At 39.0% G+C, this 20,242-nt stretch overlaps 1 protein-coding gene across 1 annotated transcript in view; it reads right to left on the bottom strand.

Moving 5' to 3' along the window:
- The window catches only part of PRKAR2B (protein kinase cAMP-dependent type II regulatory subunit beta), a 104,879-nt gene extending 85,837 nt beyond the window's left edge, over positions 1-19,042 (bottom strand). The window contains exon 1 of the mRNA XM_043463046.1: positions 18,455-19,042. Within this exon, the coding sequence (XP_043318981.1) occupies positions 18,455-18,761 (307 nt within the window). The 5' untranslated portion in view covers positions 18,762-19,042. The remainder of the gene's footprint in view (positions 1-18,454) is intronic.
- Between the last annotated feature and the right edge of the window lie 1,200 nt (positions 19,043-20,242).

Below are 20,242 nucleotides of genomic sequence, written 5' to 3'. Positions count from 1 at the left end.
ACCTGTAAGATTAAATATATGCAAAGGGCAGATTTACAGAGACTAATGTTTTTGTTCCTAAGAGTGAACAATCCAGACTAGACCACTAAGAATCGTACAAAAAACCAAAAGCTAGGAGAGTTCAAATCCTCACACATCCCTGAAGGCACAACTAAAACCAGACCCAAAAAAGAGTAGTTAAGAAAAATATAAGGGCTCTGAAATGAAGACAAAACCATCAGGAAATGTGATTAAGGTTGGCCTAATCACAAAAGTACGGTTTCAGAAAACACCACCTTGTCTTCACAGAATGATGTTCCTGCTATTCTAGGCTCAGCTCAAATGCCTCTTAAAAAAAAAAGAGGACTTTCTCAGAATACTCAGTTTAACCCCATGCAGGTCCTCTCAAATCACATCATTCTTTGTGTTTCAAGTAGTCAGCACTATCTAAAGATACCTTTTGTGGCTGTAGTTCAGTAGCTCAGTAGTGTCCAACTCTTTGCGACCCCATGGACTACAGCATGCCAGGCTTATCTGTCCTTCACCATCTCCTGGAGTTTGTTCAAACTCATGTCCACTGATTTAGTGATGTCGTCCAATCATCTTATGTATTATGTTTACTGTGTGTTTCCTCCCATGCTACTGAGAGGGCAGCATCCTTTCTTGTCTGTTTCACTACTGTATACCCAGCACCTAGAACTCTGCTTGATACATATTTAACTCAACAAATACTGAATGAATAGTGCTATCAAAAATTTAATATAAGGTTATTTCCTGATACTTATAGATTATTTGGACAAATGTAAGTGATAATTTATACACACATTAAATTTATGAAACTCATAAAATACTGTACTGGCTGGAACATAAAATCAACTTTAAAACAGTAGAGTTACACTGGCCTTTGACTTTTTGTACGAACAGTAAAATGCAATCCCATTTACGACCCATAATTAGAAAAATTCAACCCAGCTGCTAGTCTCCAACAAAAATAAAGAAAAATTTCATAAGTTAATCAGTGCAGAAAGCAAAGGCACTTTTCAATTAAAATGTGGGAAAGAGGCTTTTAAGAACATCTATGTTTCAAACAGTTTTATTTGTAATCAAGGTGAAAATGACATAAAATGAAGTGCACAATTCACAGAGTTCTGACAAATGTACACACCTATGTAACCAACACTCCAATCAATACGCAAAACATTTCCAACAACCCCAGAAAGTTTCCACCAACTCCTTACAGTCAATTCCCACCATCCCTTAGGAAATTACTATTAGTATATCTACCACCATAGCTTAGTTTTGCCTGTCTCTGAATTTCATACAAATGTGAGATTTATTCTCACTGCTGAGAAGATCAATAGTTTGTTCTTTTTTATTGCTGACTAGTATTTCATTGTGTGAATGTACTACACTTTGTCTATCCTCTCCTGTTGATTATTTTTTTCCAATCTGGGCCATTCTGAATAAAACTTCTATAAATATTATTATACAAATCTTTTTGTGAACATATGCATTTCTCATGTAGATACCTAGAAGGAGCTTCCCTGGTAGCTCAGCTGGTAAAACATCTGTCTGCAATGCAGGAAACCCTGGTTCGATTCCTGGGTCAGGAAGATTCCCTGTAGAAAGCACAGGCTTCCCACTCCAGTATTCATGGGATTCCCTGGTGTCTCAGATGGTAAAGAATTTGCCTGCAATGTGGGAGAAATGGGTTTGATCCCTGGGTTGGGAAGATCCTCTGGAGGAGGGAGTGGTAACCCACTCCAGTATTCTTGCCTGGAGAATCCCCATGGACAGAGGTGCCTGGCAGGCTACGGTCCACAGAGGTTGCAAAGACTCAGACACAACTGAGTGACCAAGTACAGCACAGCAGATACCTAGAGTGGGACTGCTGGGTCACAGGTAAATAAATGTTTAACCTTAAAAAAACCTGCTGATTTCTTGCTTGTACCATTTCATCCTCTCATGGAATAAACAAGAATTTCAGTTACTCTGTGTCTTTGCTAATATAAGACATGTCTTCTATTTTAGCTATTCTTGTGTGTTTAGTGGAATCCCATTGTGATTTTAATGTTAATTTCCTTAATAACCAAAGATACTGAGCACTCTCCCATGGGTTTATTGGCCATTCTTATGTCTTCTTTATTAAGTCTTTTGCTCAGTTTGATTAGAGGCTTTTTATTATTGAGATTTAACAGCTCCTTATATATATTTCAGTAAAAAATAAATTAGAATATGTAAGGGAAAAAATCACAATTATAATAGCAACAAAAAATAATAAGTGACTTAGAAATAAAGTTAAGAAAAGACAAGAAAATACTTTATAGAGAAAATTACAGCACACTGTAGAAATGAAATGAAAACTGATTAAATGGAGATATGCAATGTTCATGGACAGGAAGATTCAATATCATTTAAAGAAGCTTATCCTAAAAGTTCTGTGGAATAATAAAAGCCCATGAGTAGTTAAACAATTCGGAAGAAAAATAAGGTAAGAATTACTTCAGTTCAGTTCAGTCACATCAGACTCTTTGCGACTCCATGGACTGCAGCACGCCAGGCCTCCCTGTCCATCACCAACTCCTGGAATTCACTCAAACTCATGTCCATTGAGTTGGTAATGCCATCCAACCATCTGTTGTCCCCTTCTCCTCCCGCCTTCAATCTTTCACAGCATCAGGGTCTTTTCAAATGAGTCAGTTTTTCGCATCAGGTAGCCAAAGTATTGGAGTTTCAGCTTTAGCATCAGTCCTTCCAATGAATATTCAGGACGGATTTCCATTAGGATGGGCTGGTTGGATCTCCTTGCAGTCCAAGGGACTCTCAAGAGTCTTCTCCAACTCCACAGTTCAATAGCATCAATTCTTTGGCACTCAGCTTTCTTCATTGTCCAACTTTCACATCCATACATGACCACTGGAAAAACCATAGCCTTGACTAGATGGATCTTTGTCGGCAAAGTAATGTCTCTGCTTTTTAATATGCTGTCTAGGTTGGTCATAACTTTTCTTCCAAGGAGTAAGTGTCTTTTAATTTTATGGCTGCAGTCACCATCTGCAATGACTTTGGTCCCAAAAAATAAAGTAAAAATTACCCTACCACGTATCAGGACCATATAAAGTCATATTAAGATAAAAATATTAAAATGAAAGAATGGACAAATGAATAGAACAGAATAGCCTTTAAGTACATTCACATAAAAATGAGAAACTGATGTTTAAAAGTCAGTGAGGGAAACAGTAAAAAAAAGATGCATATTTTTAAAAAATGAAATGAAATTCTTATCTCCCACCATACACAAAAATAAATTATAGATAGATTAAAACCTTAAGTGTGAAACTGAAGACTTTTTCATTTTTACAAGAAAATGAAGAGATTATCTTTTTAATGTGGGGCAGAGATGGATTTCTTAAGGCACAAAAAAGTGTAAGTGTGATGGAAGAGATTAATGTTAGCCTATGATAAAATCAAGAAATTCTGTTCTTGAGTGAAAAGGCACGAACATGAGTGAAAAGAGTGAAACAAGTGAAGGAAATTAAGAGGTAAACTTCCATTTACAAAACAAATGAGTCATGCGGATGAAATATACAGCAAGGAGAATATAATCAATAATGATGTATTGATAATCTTTGTATGATGACCAATGGTAACTAGACTTATTGTGGTAATTAATCTGCAACGTGTAGAAATACCAAACCTCTATGTTATGCACCAGGAGCTAACAGAATGTTTGCTGTAGGTTAATTATTCTTCAACAAACAAACAATAAACAAACTCATGGAGAGATCAGATTTATGGTTACCAGAGGCAGAGGTTGAGAGAAGGAGCAACTGGATGAAGATAGTCAAATGGTTTAAACTTCCAGTTAGAGGATGAGTAAGTATTAGGGATGTAATGCACAATAAGATGTATATAATTAACACTACTGTATGTTATATATGAACGTTGTTAAGAGAGTGAATCCTAAGAGTTCTCATCATAAGGAAAAAAAAGATTCTTTTATTTTACATCTATATGAGATGATGGATGTTCACTAAACCTAGTGTGGAAATCATTTTATGATGTACATAAATCAAACCATTATGCTGGACACCTTAAACTTAAACAGTGCTGTATGTTGATTATATCTCAATAACACTAGAGGGAAAAACAAAGAAAACTCTGTTCAACCTAAGTTACTGTAAACAAAATGAAAAGACAAGCCCAAGACTGGGAGAAGATATTTTTTAATGCATGTTACCAACAAAGAATTAGTGACCAGAAGATGGATGGATGGAAGGGGAAGGAAAAAGAATAATACCCATACAAATCAGTAAGAACAACACAGTCAGATAGGAAAAAATGGCAATAAAAAATATTTTTCACAGAAAATGAACTACAAATATGATCAGTGAACATAAAAAAGATGTTCAAGATCAACAGTAATCAAGGAAAAGCAAATTCAATTCACGAGATCGCGAGGTAACATCCATCCTATTGGCAAAGCTGCTTAAAATCCGACAACATCAAATGGTAGCTTGAATGTGCAGAACTAGAAATTCTTACACAACTGCTGAGGGTGAAAACTGGATAATAGCTTTGCAGAGCAAATAAGGCAAAATGAGGTACAGTGAAAGCCGGGTGTTCCCTCTAACTAGCCTTTCTACACTTAGATATATAACCTGGAGCAGCAATCCTCGAACTTCAGTCTCAAAATCTCTTTACATTCTTAAAAATTATTTGTTTACATGGGTGATAGTCATGAATATATATTGTATAAGAAATTGAAATTGTTTTAAAATTATTTCACTTAAAAATGAACAGTAAGACAACCACACATTATAAACAACATATTCTTATGGAAAATAACTACATTCTCCAAAACAAAAAAAATTAATAAAAATAATGACTATTTTACATTTTTACAAATCTGGCATAAAAGAAGACAGTTGGGTTCTCGTATCTACTTCTTCACTCAGTCTGCTGCAACAGCATACATTATGCACCCTCTGGAAAATTCCACTATATACTTATGAGAGAATGAGGGGGAGGGCAAAGAACTTATTATATATTATTATTGTTATTTTCAATCCATAGACTCCCTGAAAAGGTCAAGGAATAGGAGAGGAATGGTCCTCCAGGGGTCCCCACACTTTAAAAAACTCGAGTACATTTGCATAATACACATACATGCACACACACATTATGCTCATCACAGCACTGTAATGACAAATAATTAGAAACAAGCAAAATATTTATCAAAGAATGGATAAACTGTCTATTTACGTAAGGGTATACTAACAGTTTAAAAGAAGTAAACAAGGGCTACATGAATCAATGTAATATCATCTCAAACACTGTTCTCAAAAACAAGCTGAAGGATGATAATTTACATAAATGAAACTTTTATAAGTGGCACAATTATACAAACTTTGAATATATGCAAAATAGCATTATTCCTAATCTATAAATAGATGCCTTTGTAGGAACAGTACAAAAACAAAAATAGGAAATATAGACACCAAGTTCATCATAGTGGTGGTTATGTATGGAGAAGGAAGTTAAGAGAATGGGATAAGAGAGGGACACGCAAGGAGACTCCTACTGTATGTATAATTATTTTCCTAAAATTAAAAAAAAAATCTGAAGGGTTAAAATGTTAGAATCTGTTAGAGTCAGGGGATGGTTTATATGGGTATTCATTTTTGTATATTGGAAACACCTCATAATTTAAAAAAAGAGAAAGAAAGAGAGAATGAGAGAAAGAAAATTTCTGCTCTACTTGGTTTTGGAGATAAAAATCTCTCAATACTCTCAGTCCAACCAGATTAGTTTACATTGCATTTTTTTTTACTTTGTTACCTTTGACATATAAAAACTATGTATACACTGTGAAAAACATCACCACAATGAAGCTAAACAATTTAACTATTGCCTCTATATAGTCACCATTCTGTATGTGTGAAGATTTTAATTAAGATCAACTTTCTCAGCAAATTTCAGGCATCCAGTACAGGACTGGTAACTGTCACCCTGCTTTATACTTAGATTCCCAGAATTCATTCATCTTGCATAACTGAAGCTTTGTACTCTTTCAATGCTAAACGTGCTCCTAAAATATATTTCACAAAATATCCTTTTACAAATGAGTTTTTCTTAAAATTTGAGCACTAAAATATCTTTTGAATTCTTTTTAAGGAATTATTAGGAATCAAAGATCCTAATATTGCTTAGTGGGTAAACTGTTGTTAATGACAGTCAAATAAGATATCAAAGACCTGTGAAAAACTCCATGTAAAAACAAAGATCCAAAAGAATTGCCTTTTTCTTTCTAAAAATCTATTAAGATAGTAATTTGTATTGGAGCAAGTACAGAACGATGGGTTTTCAGAATGAAATCATTCTAACATAAAACTTAGGTATAAAAGTTTGTCCCACCATAAGCTTTCTTTCATAAATATTATGACATGAGGAAATGGCAACAAGCTGTCAATTTAATGCAACCAATTTTTCCAATTTATATTTCAGGCACACATTCATGTTTTTACTATAAGCATCTGCCTCATTTAAATAAAGTACCTATTATCAATAACCCTACCTACTCTTTCCCAAGTTGTTTTAAAAAGACTTATTAAAACTTGAATAAAACCGTAAACTGGGAGATTTTACACACACAAATATATTTATTCTACCAGTTAAACACTGATTCTCAAGGAAGGAGACGGTGTGAAAACAAAGCAAAGCTTTATCCCATTGCTTTTTTTCCCTTTTTTTTTTTTCAAGTCAGACTATTTACCTTGCATTTCAAATAGAATTAAAGGAGGACTTGAGATTTAAAAGAGCAAGGGGTTTTAAAGTTTGAAACACTTAGCTGAAAGACCTAAAAACTTTAGTTTTATACTTTCCATTCATAACTTTTTCTTTAATTACTATTACTATGCTGACTTGAAGGGCTTCCCTTGTAGCTCAGTTGGTAAAGAATCTGCCTGCAGTGCAGGAGACCCGGGTTCGATCCCTAGGTTGGGAAGATCCCTTGGAGAAGGACATGGCAACCCGCTCCAGCATCCTTGCTTGGAAAATCTCATGGACAGAGGAGCCTGGTGGGCTGCAGTCCGTGCGGTTGCAGAGTCAGGCACGACTGAGTGATTAACACTTATGCTGACTTGAAAGTAATCTCCAGTGTCTTAGATTCTCAATCAAGCTTCATTTTTTAAAATTTATTTTTAATTGAAGGATAACTGCTTTACAATGTTGTGTTGGTTTCTGCTATACAAAAATGTGAATCAGCCCTAAGTGTACATATACCCCCTCCCTCTTGGGCCTCCCTCCCACCCCCCACCCTACCCACCTAGGTCATCACAGAGCACCAGCTTGAGCTCTCTGTGTTCAAACTTCATTTTTAAAAACTGTCGTGTTCTGACTTCTAAAACTTGCCTTTCCTTCCTTCCTTATTTTTTAACAAACCCATATATAAGGCATATATACGTCAGACACTGTTAATTCATTTAACCCTCTGAGGTAAGTACTGTCATAATTCCCATTTCACAGATGAGGAAACTGAGGCATAGGTGGTAAAGTAACTTGCTCAAGGTTCCAAAAGTTAAAAATGGCAGAATCAAGATTCAAACCCAGAGCTTATGCCGAGTCCAGGGCATATTTTTTAAAAGTTTTCACTGTTTCTGATTTTTCAGCATTACTTTAAAAATTTTCAGCACTAAAAGCAATCTGTTTTCCATAAACTCCCAGGCTTAACAAGTCTGAGACAGAGGAAAGGTGCTCGACTGACCATGTTTATCAAATTAGTGGAGGGGAAAAGTGGAAGGAATAATAATTGAGGGAGATGACCATAACACATTCAGTTTAGGGCAAAATTATTTGAGTGGCCTGAAGAATATGCAAGCAGAGGTGGCTGGTAAGCAGGTAGATACATCAAATCTTAAGGACAGGGGAGGTCTGTGCTGGAACTACAGCTAAAACTGGAGGGTTCCAAAGAGCAAGTCAGCCCTGGGGGGTGAGCAGGATTCTCATAATAAAGGGACGAAGGCAGCATCTTTCAAGGTGGTAGGAATGAGGGAAGGTGGAGAGGAAAAAGGACAAAGCAGGTTCAGAGCAACAGATGCATTTGAGATGTAACACAGGGCTCACAGAAGCAGAAGCGGCGACATGGTAAGTGTAGAGAGATCAGAACGTCTACTCAGTGAGAATATGCAATTCTCAGCTGCAAGACAAGCCTGTATGCTTGTGTTCTTTGCATTTTGCAGAATGATCAAATACCAGACCAAAATATAATGCCGCCTTATTTTGTTTAATATAATGAAGTTTAAACCTACGAATCTGAAGACTAGCAAAGGCTTTTACATTTCATGAAAACACTTTAAAATGTTTAAAATATAAAGGATTATCAAGAGGCTATTTTAAATATTCACATGCCCAAGAAGGTTTCGATCACTTCAGAAATACACGCTTGCAGACATTTACTATTATTAGACATTCAGTATTCAACTTGAGGTTAATTAAGATGTATTTGGCCACCTAATGCAAGCAAAGTGAGATGCACACAGGAAAGTCTAGGAGGGAAGGAGCTTATTACTGCATACCCCTGCTTGCCTATGCCGAGCACATCTGACAGCCACCAAGCTTTCTTCCTGCCATTTTGACACCATTCATGTCAACCAGAGAATTTTGTAAGGATATTTTGGAAGCATGAAATGAAGCTAACCTTTGGAGAAAAACTGGGATTTGGCAGAAAGCTAAGGAAAGAGGACTGGGTATCTAGGACCGAGAGAATAATTCAGGCAAGAATATTTGACTACATTAATTTTGAACCACACTATATGCCTCTACAGCGTTTTATCTACTACTCAAGGGCTGTTTACAAATGAATCGACTTTCTTTCATGCCTTTTTTCACTTAAAATGTACTTAATAGGTAATACAAGTATATGATACGCTTTTTATCAAAAGTTACAAAAAGGGAGACAGTGAAGAGTCTCCCTTCTAAACAACTGTCCTCTCCAGAGACTGCTTTCCTGAGAGACCCTGTGCGGGTGTGCATGCGTGCATGCTAAGTAGCTTAAGTCTTGTCCGACTCTTTGCGACCCTATGGACTGTAGCCTGCCAGGCTCTTCTGTCCATGGGATTCTCCAGGCAAGAATACTGGAGTGGGTTGCCACGGCTTCCTCCAGGACATCTTCCTGACCCAGGGATTGCACCCATGTCTCTTGTGTCTCCTGCACAGTCAAGCAGGTTCTTTACCACTATACCCCATGTAACTGTGTTTCTTTTAAACTATTTTAACTTTTTTTCTCCTTAGGGTGTTGCCTGGTCCTAATCTTTTAAAATATTTTGAACTTTAAATTTTCTTCTAACTCAGACAGCATTTCCATGACTTAGTCATTCTTAACTAAACACCTATAACATGGTATGATTCTGTATGTCACATCCCCAAAATGTGTACCAAGAACCTTAGTACTCTATAATCTAGGTGGAGTTCAAGGTACAGATAGGAATACAAATTTAAAAGAAAAAGCCTGGATCTTATCTGTCAGGCAGTGTGATTTTATTTCCTCTTTATAAGATAGAATTCTCCTCTTTATTCTGCCAAACTTCGGTTGAGTTAAACAATTAGCTTACCTAATGAATGTCTATTTAAAAAAGACAAACACACACACACTAGGACCCTATAATTCAGGAGCTTAAAAGAGGAAGCCAAAGTTTATTACAGCCAGCTTATATATTAATAGAGTAACAGTTTAGTTGAATTGTTAGGATTGTGGTCTCCAAAATGGGGTCATGCACCCCAAAGCAGAGTATAAGGCAGTCTTTAAGGGTGTAGGAAAAAATTAGAACCTGTTTACAATGACTTTTTACTTCTCCTTTTCAAAATTTATATTGTAGAATGCTTTCTCATTGGACTCCCCTGACGGCTCAGTGGTAAAGAATCTGCCTGCAATGCAGAAGACACAGGTTCAATCCCTGGACTTGGAAGATCCCCTGGAGAAGGAAATAGCAACCTACTCCAGTTATCCTGCCTGGGAAATCCAATGGACAGAGAAGCCTGGTGGGCTAAAGTCGACGGGCTTGCAAAAGAGTCAACAACAACAACAACAATGCTTTCTCATATGCATAGTAAGTTAATATACTGGTACATGCACATTTATAAAGACATACTTGGGATGTGTATACTCATTATGTTCCCTCATTAGCAATTTTGCTAATGAGGGTACATAATAAAAAAAAATTGATAATTAAACAGCTCAGTATATGAGGTGTTCATTTCTAAAAATAAATATTTTATTGATTTTGGAAAGTCCACCAAGTACTGGGGCTTCCCCGATGGCAAAGTCCCAGTTAGGACTTTGCGCTTTCGCTGCCGAACACCCGGGTTTGATCCCTGGTTGAGGGACTAAGATCCCACAAGCCGCAGAGCACAGCAAAATAAAATAAAATAAAGCTGATGTAAGAAAAGTATACGGAGTGCTAATTTGAACAGAGAGAAAAAGCAAATTGTAAAAGGGCCAGATCAGTGCTGAGCTAGACTAAAATTTTAGAGCGAAAAGTAGGTGGCTTACTTTTTGATCTGTGGTTCTTTTCAGCCATGTTATTGCTGCAAGAGTTACTAACACCGAAGTGTGTGGTCAAGCAGATGGGCTTTGAACTTAAGACTGTCAGGTTCGAATCCTGACTACCACTCACTCTGGGGAGGGCTGAATGATATGTATAATAGCCTTATTCAGGGCCTGGCAGTTAAGTAGCCGAAAATGTTAACAATGATTAAATAAAAAGAATATCATTTAACAGACACTAGCTTTCTATAGCAACTGAAATGAAACAGCTGAGTCATGTTTTAATTAAGAACCTTTTGGAAAGATGCTTTTTGAGTCTAACTAAAACGTATTTAAACAAATGGAAGTTTTTCCTTCTTTTTTATCCAAAAAAAAAAAATCCCCTCAGTAAAACTCCCATGAACTATTCTATCTTGGAACAGCTAATGTAAATTAAACAGTGTCAGTCCCCAGCCAAACGGATACCGGAATCACTGTATACAGTATATCTTTTTGGCTTCACTTTTATGTGGAACATGTGTTTATATTTTGACCTTTTGTCTTTTTTTTTTAAATACAGAAACATTTTAAACAGCAGCAACTGGAATGATTTTTTAATTTTTTTAGCTTCCAAACATACTAAGCTACACATGGCAAAGCCTATTGCTGAAACATTTATAAATGTTACACCAACTGTGTTTATATTTCTGATTTTTTTAGATTGTTGTTTTCATGTAAGCCATGACCTGAAAATTTGAGCTCAAATTCTTTCCACAAAATAATTACATAATGGAACAGTCTGAGTCATTTTGAATTTCCGAAACACAAAAACTTGCTCCCATAAAATAAAGATAATAATCAGTATTGCAGTGAAGTTTTCGTATGGGGTTTTGCAACCAGGACCATCTCAATCACAACTAAGTAGTAAGGATAAGGCTGGAAGGACAAGAACAGGACCAAGAACACGATGACAACAACTCATCCAACTCAGAAAAGTCACTGCACTCTTTTTTCTTTTCCATTGCCTCTCCTTAAGCAATTGATACAAAAATAAAATCTAATATTAAATTTCACTGCAATGAAAAAATCAAAGAGAAAAAAAAAAGGTGACTCTGAAGGGAAAAGTACTCAAGTATTTCTTGTTAGCCTGGCCTTTTAGACCTTATCTATCACCCTGATGGAAGACAGAAAGGATTTATAGTATGTAAGTTAATATCAATAGCACACAAAATGTTAAGTGATAATTCTATGAACAAAAAGACCAAAACGGACTAAATCTGGGCAAGGAACGTCTCTGGCTCTCAGTGGCTCCATCTGTTAAATGTTATATAGACAACATATTCTATCTATGAGACAGTCTGTGACAAAGGATTGTCTCTTAAGGAGTCTAGAGATAGTAAACTTAAAAGAATAATTACTTCTTTTTTCTTAAAAAAAAAAAAAAGGGAGTTGGCTTTCAACAAATATGTCTGCAGTGGGTGAATGAGCAGATGTCTGCAGTGGGTGAATGAGCAGGGGATCCTACTTCTCAATTTATACATGTTCTTTCTCCTCAAGGGCTGTCCCAGGTCTCAGCCCCTTTACTCTTTGACTCTGAACACCGCTAAGGCAGACCCCGAGGTCAGTCAACTCAAACACCTTCGCTGAATCCCTTAGCCCAAATATTCCATCAACCCCTACTTTCACCACAGGCTTTCTCTATACCTACTACTCTCATTAAGATTTCTCTTTTTAAGGGATCACAAATAAATTCCTCCTTGACAATTTCAAAGATATTTTCTTAGTATCCACATGGTTGAAAAAGATATACAATTTTTTTTTTTTGACACAGCTATGGACATAACTTTGACAGCTGGAAATTTACTGGAATCCAGGGAATGAGATTTGCAACAATGAATAACCATTAAATATTTACTCTGCGCCACCCAGACACAATATGTCACTTTATGTACAAACTCAAATGGAAAGCTTACAAGCCTTCAAATGGAAAGCTTGTAACAGTCTTAAGTTAAATAATAGCTACAGTTTGATCTTTAAGATAGGTAGGTAAACATATGAAAGTATCCAATGCTTCAGTTTTTGTTGAGATGCTTTTATTCTATGCCACTGCTTAAGAAAAGGTATCAGTTTCTCAAAGAACCCTTCACAAGTTGCAACTGATTTTACTCCTCTCCCTACTCCTCTCTCTTTTCCCACCCCTCCCCTCCCTCCCCCCTCCCTTTTCCCAAGTCTAAAGTAATAGATGGATAAAGTTTGAGAAAGGACACCCAAAATCCTTTGATTTCCCAATTTCAATCCCTAAAGTAATCCATTTAATGCTACTATTAAAATGAATAATGTTCTTAACTGTTCTTTGAAAAATTATAATTGCCATCTTTAACACAAAATATTTTTAAAAAAAATCTTCTCTAATGTTGTTTTAAGCTCCTAACTAAAATAATGGCTTTAATATTTCAGCCATTGTCATGAATGATGTAATCCATTTCAGGAGGAGGATTTAAAACTACTATATAAATTTCCAATAGCCAAAGACCAGAAAAGTCTCATTAACTACAAAATCCTAGAGTGCTTAGCTACAAATTATGAGTTGAAAGGATGTGGGTTTTATTACTATGCAACATAACTTCACGTTAAATCCTAAGAGAAACTGCCCAGCTAGCTCATTTCCTATTTCATCTGTGTAAAAAGTGCAAACGTTAGATTCACCGCCACCAAACAATGAAAGCCTCATTGTGAAGAAAATACTTCTGGAAGACCTCTTGTAAATGAGATTATTTGTTTAACAGGTAACCAATGCTTGTTGGGTGCAGTATCCTAAGGGCCTTGCAAATATTACTCCATTTATCCTCATTAAAACTTCACAAAGCAAGTACTATTATTATGACATGTCAACATGCTGAGCACATAATTTCATACATTTAAAAAAAAAAAAATAGACATTGTCTAAGTTGCAAGTTAACCCTCCAAAATCAACTTCCATGAATGCTTTTCAAGCTGATTAAATGGATTTAAGAGGTTGACTGTATACTAAAGCAATATTTTAACTTTCAATCCATTGCACAAGTACCATGACTAAAATAAATTTCTTTCTTTAGCTGTATGCTGATGGCTACATGAAGTAGGAGACTAAGGATTGGCTGCTTTGTCTCACAACAGTCTCCAGGAGCCCTCCACAGAGCAAGTTCTTAAAAAAGAGCTCACACGAGTGAACCTAAAAAAATCAACCAAAGCAACTCTCCTTTAAAGCTCTAATTCCTCTCTACAATTTCCTACTGTCAGTCAGGCCATGAATGTCAACATGTTTTTTTTACTTCCAGTATGAACAAGGTTAAGAACTTTTTCACAGCAGATTCTTAAGAAGTCAATCTATTAACCTCATTGCTTTGTCATCTCATTTTATAAGAAGACCACACACGTCATTCCAGACAGATGAATTTCTGACTTTTATTCTTCAAATTACAACAAAGCTTAGCTCTTCCAATTCTGTATTTAATAGAGATGAAGAACATTTGCTCTTAATCCTCTTAAGAAAAATTTTCAGACACATGCATGCTATTCTCAGCTCTTTCAACCATTTCCTCTCATGCTATGTACCTTTGTTCCCTTAATCTCTCACCATAAGCCCCAACTTTCCAATATTTTGCATAACTTTCAAGATCTCTGGTAAACTCTACACAATCCCCTTAAATTGTAAAAATGTAAAGGTAGATAAAGTTCTCCTAAAAGATTTGACATAAATCAGAGTTGAGAGGATTAAGTCACAGATTTTACATGGTAAATTTCTATTTATATACCTTTGACATCCAAGCTTATAAGCCATGGTTCTATAGTTCTGCCCTGTAAATTAACCTGACCTTGAGATCTTTGCCTTCCATAATTTAGTATATTAGTTCTTCCATATTTTACATTAGTCTATTTTTCTTCCAGTTTGATTCCTCTTCATGGGCCCATGTGTAATTTGTTTCCAACTACTTGTCAATTTTGGAGAAGGAAATGGTAACCCACTCTAGCATTCCTGTTGTGATAATTCCACGGACAGAGGAGCCTGGCGGGCTATAGTCCATGGGGTTGCAAAGAGTTGGACATGACTGAGCAGCACTTGTCAATTTTATTTACTTCATTTTGTAATTTGAGCTATTTCACTTAAGAAATAATTGAGCAACAAAAGATCTCCCAATGATGCCTGCATTAATTGCCACAGATTTCACTCCAAATTGGAACTGATCCAACTTTTTGGCTTACCGCAACCCTCCTAATAATTCCAAGCCTGGGGACATGGCCCTTGCAGAAGAGACATGTCAAGTTTCATTTGATTTCTGTAGGATGGGGAAGAGGGAGGCAGAGTCTCAATTATAGCTTTTCTCAGGACTTTAAGAGTTCCCAGAAAGGGGATCACAATATGCCACTATCATTCTAACACCTAAAGGTTGCCCTTTTAACAAGAATTGACAACAAGTTGGAAGTAAACATCAGAAGTGATAAACTTAGAAAAGAATAGGAGGGGAACAAGAAAGCAATCAGCAGAGGAAAAATCCTTTGGAAATGGAGAAGAGAAGTAAAAATCACCTTCACCCATCAGACTTTTGGCCACGGTCCCAAATGCTGGTTCACTTGCTTGATTCAACCACCACACTATGAGTTCAAGGTCACAGCTTGATCTCTCTGGGGGAGTCAATGGCAACCAGCTTCATGGTGAAAAACTTGCCTTTTTGAACAACCTCTCACAAATCTATCACTTGTCCTAAGGGATTCGTGAGAGTAGGTATGAATTCATCAATGCAAATTCATCACCATCACTGGAAAAAAAAAAAAAACCAGGAACACCTGACCTCTGATTCAGCCAGCTGGACAAATTTCATTAAGGGAGAGACCTCTGATGATCTTAGGTCAGACAGATGTGAGTAAGAAACCAGGCTCTACTCCTCACTAGTCCTGTGTGTGACCTTGGACAAGTTTATTTTTCTAAACCTTAAAGACAAAACATATTAAGGGCCACAAGCAGAGCTTGACATAAAAGGGATGATCAAGGGATGATCAAGGGATGCCAGGCCCACCCCCTTTCCAGAGATAAAACCCAGGACTTGAGAGCACAGGCATGGCGCCAGGCCCACCGCTCTTATAACCTCTGCAGCCTACCAGCTGTGAAACACTCAACAACCGTCAGTCTCATCTTAGAAAGCTGGGATAACGAGTCCAGGCATTTAGATAGTGCCTAGCACACAATCTCAATAAAAGGCAGCTATTTTTTAACTGTTAATAAGAGAAAGTGATGTTACAATCATCATTATCTGTTGACCAATCTTTCTCAAAGTACGGTCAGGGAACAGTAGATATCACCTGATAAAAAAAGATCCCAAGTCCACCCCAACCTATTCAAAACAGCTCCAAAAGCATAGTACCAGGTAATACTCATTTCAGAATCAAACTTCCTTGAGAGATATACTAAAATTTAAGAATGACTTATCCTTTTCATCTTGTGCTACGTTTCAGTAAATTAAGACTTGTCTTCTAGTACTTTCCCCATTCTTTAGTACTTTTCTTATTCTTTACTATGTCATGAGGATTTCCCAGTATCAGGTGTTTTTTTTAATATTTCAGCACTTTTTTAGACTTAGGCATTAAACTGATAGGCTCATTCCCCTTGTTTCCCTCCCTCTTCCCAAGAGTATTATTTTGACTTTTTTCCTCCTCTGACCAAGGGTTGACAGACTATGGCCTTGGTCTGTGGCCAGTTTTGTACAGAGGGGATACATGTTTAAAGGACTGTTGTTTTTTTAAAAAAAAAGAGGAATATGCGATGGAGACTACGTTGCTCACAAAGCCTGAAATATTGATCCTTTACAAAAAAGTTTGCCAACCCGGTGGTAGTCTAGAGTTCTCTTTAAATTGGGGGTCTCAACACAAATTACTTTTAAAAAATTGAGAAATGATTAGAATAGAGATTACTCTAAATATATATTTTTCACTGCACCTAGAAAAGGGAAGCACCATTGCCAAAGTTTCTGTTATACATAGACACATATGTGTGCACTGGATAATGACCAAATTGGTTGCAGTTGCAAAAGTCTCAGGGGGTATCAGGAGGTAGGAATGGGGAATAAATTGGGCAATTGGTTAACTAGTATTTAGTAAAATTGACACTGAGTAATTTTTACAATAAAAGTACTTTGGAGACCATAAAACCATACTAATGATCCCTACTTTTCAGAAGGTAACGGCTTATTTCTTCATCGTTAAATGGAAATAAAATCTGTTCTGTGTATGTCTACATTGTTTTAAAGAGAAAACAAAATTATAAATGCAAAATACTTCAAAACATTACAAAAGCAAAATATTTTAGTTATACTAACAATATATTGCACTGAACAAATACAGGCTCTTTACCAAGTCCCTTAGTCTTTGGTTTTCTCCAGTCTGGAAAACTAGTCCTTTTTGTTTTCTTTGTGTGTGTCCATGTGCATGTGGATGTACTCGTGTGTGGATGTGTGTCTCAAGCATAAAAGAGGTATTAGATGTCTCTACCCTTTGTGTCATTCATCAGTGGCTTCTCCTGCCTGTCTGCTTAAAATCTGCACTCTTTCCTTCTCATGCCATTTCTAAGAAGAAAAGCATTCAATTAAGTTTTTGTGCAAAATGAAGACTATGATTATCCTACCTCTGGAAACACTACAAAGTCCAAAATAAAAAATTTTAAAGTAACATTCCATTTTATCTTCAGAGAGCAGTAATTTCCAGGGCTTTCTGTGACTGCTTCAGATAAGCTAAAAATACCTTAATTTTATAACACACTTCAACAATTTTGCAAAGAAAAGAAACACCTTCCTAGAAACGTACACAAGGAAATGACACTTTAAAATATGAAATGCACTGTGGACACCCAAACCACGAGTACTGTAAATAAATAAAAGCTGGTGTGATGCTAAAAGCACGTTTGTCTTATACCACAAAGAAAAAGCACTTGCACATTTGCACACCCGGGTATTTTAGCTTGGGATGCCACAAAGATGAGACTTAGGCATGCTGTGTAAATGCAGGAGGCTGTTAGTGTGTAAGCGTGTCTGCGTGTGTCAGGGAAAGAGGGTTATAAGCAGGAGGGGTGGGACCTGCCAGGAGCAGCTACTGGAGAAAACCCCCTTTTCTTTCCCATTCATTCTTTCCAGCTTCAGTGTCTGGCACAGTCCTTACAATTACTCACTGCTTTTCATTCTAAAGACAACCAACAAGCTTTCAGAACTTCCTACAGTGTTTTTCCCACAGGTTTTTGTTGTTGTTAAGGCATCAAATCATCCAAAATTTGTTTTAAATCAAACCATTAGCCCGTTTCCTCATTCCAAAGACCCCTTGGGTTGCAGGCTAAACAGGATCCTTTGTTGTGTATCCCAAAAGAATACAACACGCTATCGGTAAATTGGAAAATAATAGATGACTCTTGTTTCCAAGAATGCCAAAGCTATCACCATAAATTCTATTCTGCCCCGTGAGTCCAATTTCACGCTCCTTTTAGTGAATCTGCCATCCTAACAAGAGTGAAGCCAAAGCGATTGACCACCCCTCCGCCTCTTCGTTTTGGACAGTCCACTAATACACATACGGGCTGAAAGAGGATGCCAAATGGGCCACTTTCATTTATGCAACCCCAGCGAAAGTCGTTTCTCAGATGCCCACTCCAAACCTACCGGCCTCTGCCTCCGAGCCCAGGAAGACAGTGGGGCGAGTGGGCAGAGACGCCTCACCTTTCGGCTCCCCACCTCCCGAGGAGGGAACACGGAGGAGGGCACGACGAGAGCGCGGAGGAAGAAAGTGGGCGAGTGGAAGAGACAGAAATGGAGCTGAGGGGGTGGGCGCGACTGGAAGGTGGGGAAGGCGGGGAGAGGTGGGTGAGCGTAGCTCCGGGATCTAAGGACCGGGGGGAGCGGCGGGGGTGTGGGCCCACGCGGGGGATCCGGTCCTCACCGTTGAATGCCCCTGCATCCGCGGCCTCTTCCTCCTCCTCCTCGCCGTTCTCCGAATCGCTGTGCCTGGGCTCCTCGGCGAAGTTGACCCCCTTGCTGGGGGTGCCGCCCCCGCCGGCGGCTCCCGCGTCCCCCCAGGTCCTGCCTTCATGGCCGAAGCGCGCGGCGCCTTTGCGCTCGTTCTCCTCCTGCAGGCGCGTGAAGTGCTGCAGCGCGAACTCCAGCAGGTCCGCGGGCTGGTGCCGCAGCACCTCCACGGTGAAGCCCTGCAGCAGCTCCGTCAGTCCCGCCGGGATCTCGATGCTCATCCTGCCTCCCCTGCCGGCGGGCGCCCGGGCGCCGCCCTCGCCCCCTCGCTGAACCGGCCTCGGGCCCAGCGGCGGCCAAGCGAGCGCAGACGGGCGCTGGCGGGGCTACCGGCTGCGAGCGCGGCGCACTGGGCCCCGGCAGCCAGGCTGGCCTGGCCCGCGGCTCCCGGCGCGCGGCTGCTCGGTGCGGCGGCGGCGGCTGAGCGAGCTCGGCCCCGGGAGGGCTGGCAGCATCTCCGGCTCCTCCCGCTCCCGCCGCGGCCGCTCCTCTCCCCCGCCCGGGCCGCCCCGCCCCCGCCCCACCGCTGCACGCGGGAGGGGGCTCCGCGCGCCCCCACGTGACCCACGGAAACCATGGCAACCCTGCCGGCGGGCGCCGAGCACCCGCCACTTGCACAGCTGAGGGGCTGAAGACGCCACGCAGGCCGGCGCCAGCAGGCTGGCGGGGCACTCTCCTAGGGGGCGCGGCCGGGGCGGGTCCCCCCACACCCCCAACTCGGCGCTCCCCGGGTCACCCCCGGGCCCAGGCGCGCCCGGTAGTCCACCTGTCTGCACGCCCCGGCGAGGACCGGCCACTCGGCCGAATTCCCACGCCTCTTTCACCACCCCGAGTCCAAGCAGAGCTGGTGCCACGCGATTTGCCCTGAAACTTGGGCCTCCACCTTGTTAGCGTCATTTTCTTTTCCTCCGAGAATCTAGTTGTAGTAATACGTGCGTGCGGGCGATGTCTTTTGTTTAAAGTCGTGTAGTACTGGTTCTTTTGGACAAAGAAATAATGCCCCATCTTTGTGACACCTTTCTTTTTCTTTCGCCATGTGTTACACAGCCTTTCTCCACTCAACCTGTTTTATTGTTTTGCTTCACTGATAGCATCCCATTGTCCACTTGGTGCAGTTACTACTTGTTAAGACAAATGCCCGATTTGTTGTGAGGCCCTTAGAAGTTAGTCGATGGCCTTCAAAGAGGATAGTGAAGCAATTTGAATAAAATGTCAATGTCAGGACAGATGGCCCTCAAGCAAAAGAACCTTTGCCTGATTAAACTGTTATTGTTTGTTTTAAAACGTTCCCTTATGCTTTGAGTGGTTTTGAATTATATCACCAAAAACAGGAATACGTAGTGCAATATAAAGAGAAATAGAATCTGAGATGTGTGCTTTTCAAGAAGTCCTTGACTTTGAAACAAGGCTTATTCTGCGAATGTTTACAGTTTCGAATTAGCAAATGTCTTTTGCCGATTAAATGGTGTTTAAAAACATATTTCATTTTTCATCATGACCATGATTGTAAAATGAAATATCTCAAGAGCAAGCTCAGTTAAGTTATTGTGATTTCTATCTACACACAAAAAAACGGTAAATACATGGTTCAGAAACCTCGAAGACTAGAAATCAAGATGTAACAAACTAGTCCCTTTAATAAAAATACATTTTGAAAATAACCCTTTGTTTATAATACAACTGTAGTCACTCCATGAGTGAC

This window comes from Cervus canadensis, chromosome 3 (assembly GCF_019320065.1).
Source record: "Cervus canadensis isolate Bull #8, Minnesota chromosome 3, ASM1932006v1, whole genome shotgun sequence".
In the NCBI taxonomy this organism is placed as follows: domain Eukaryota; kingdom Metazoa; phylum Chordata; class Mammalia; order Artiodactyla; family Cervidae; genus Cervus; species Cervus canadensis.
Note: the sequence above shows the minus strand (reverse complement) of the source record. Positions and strands in the feature narration are given on the sequence as shown.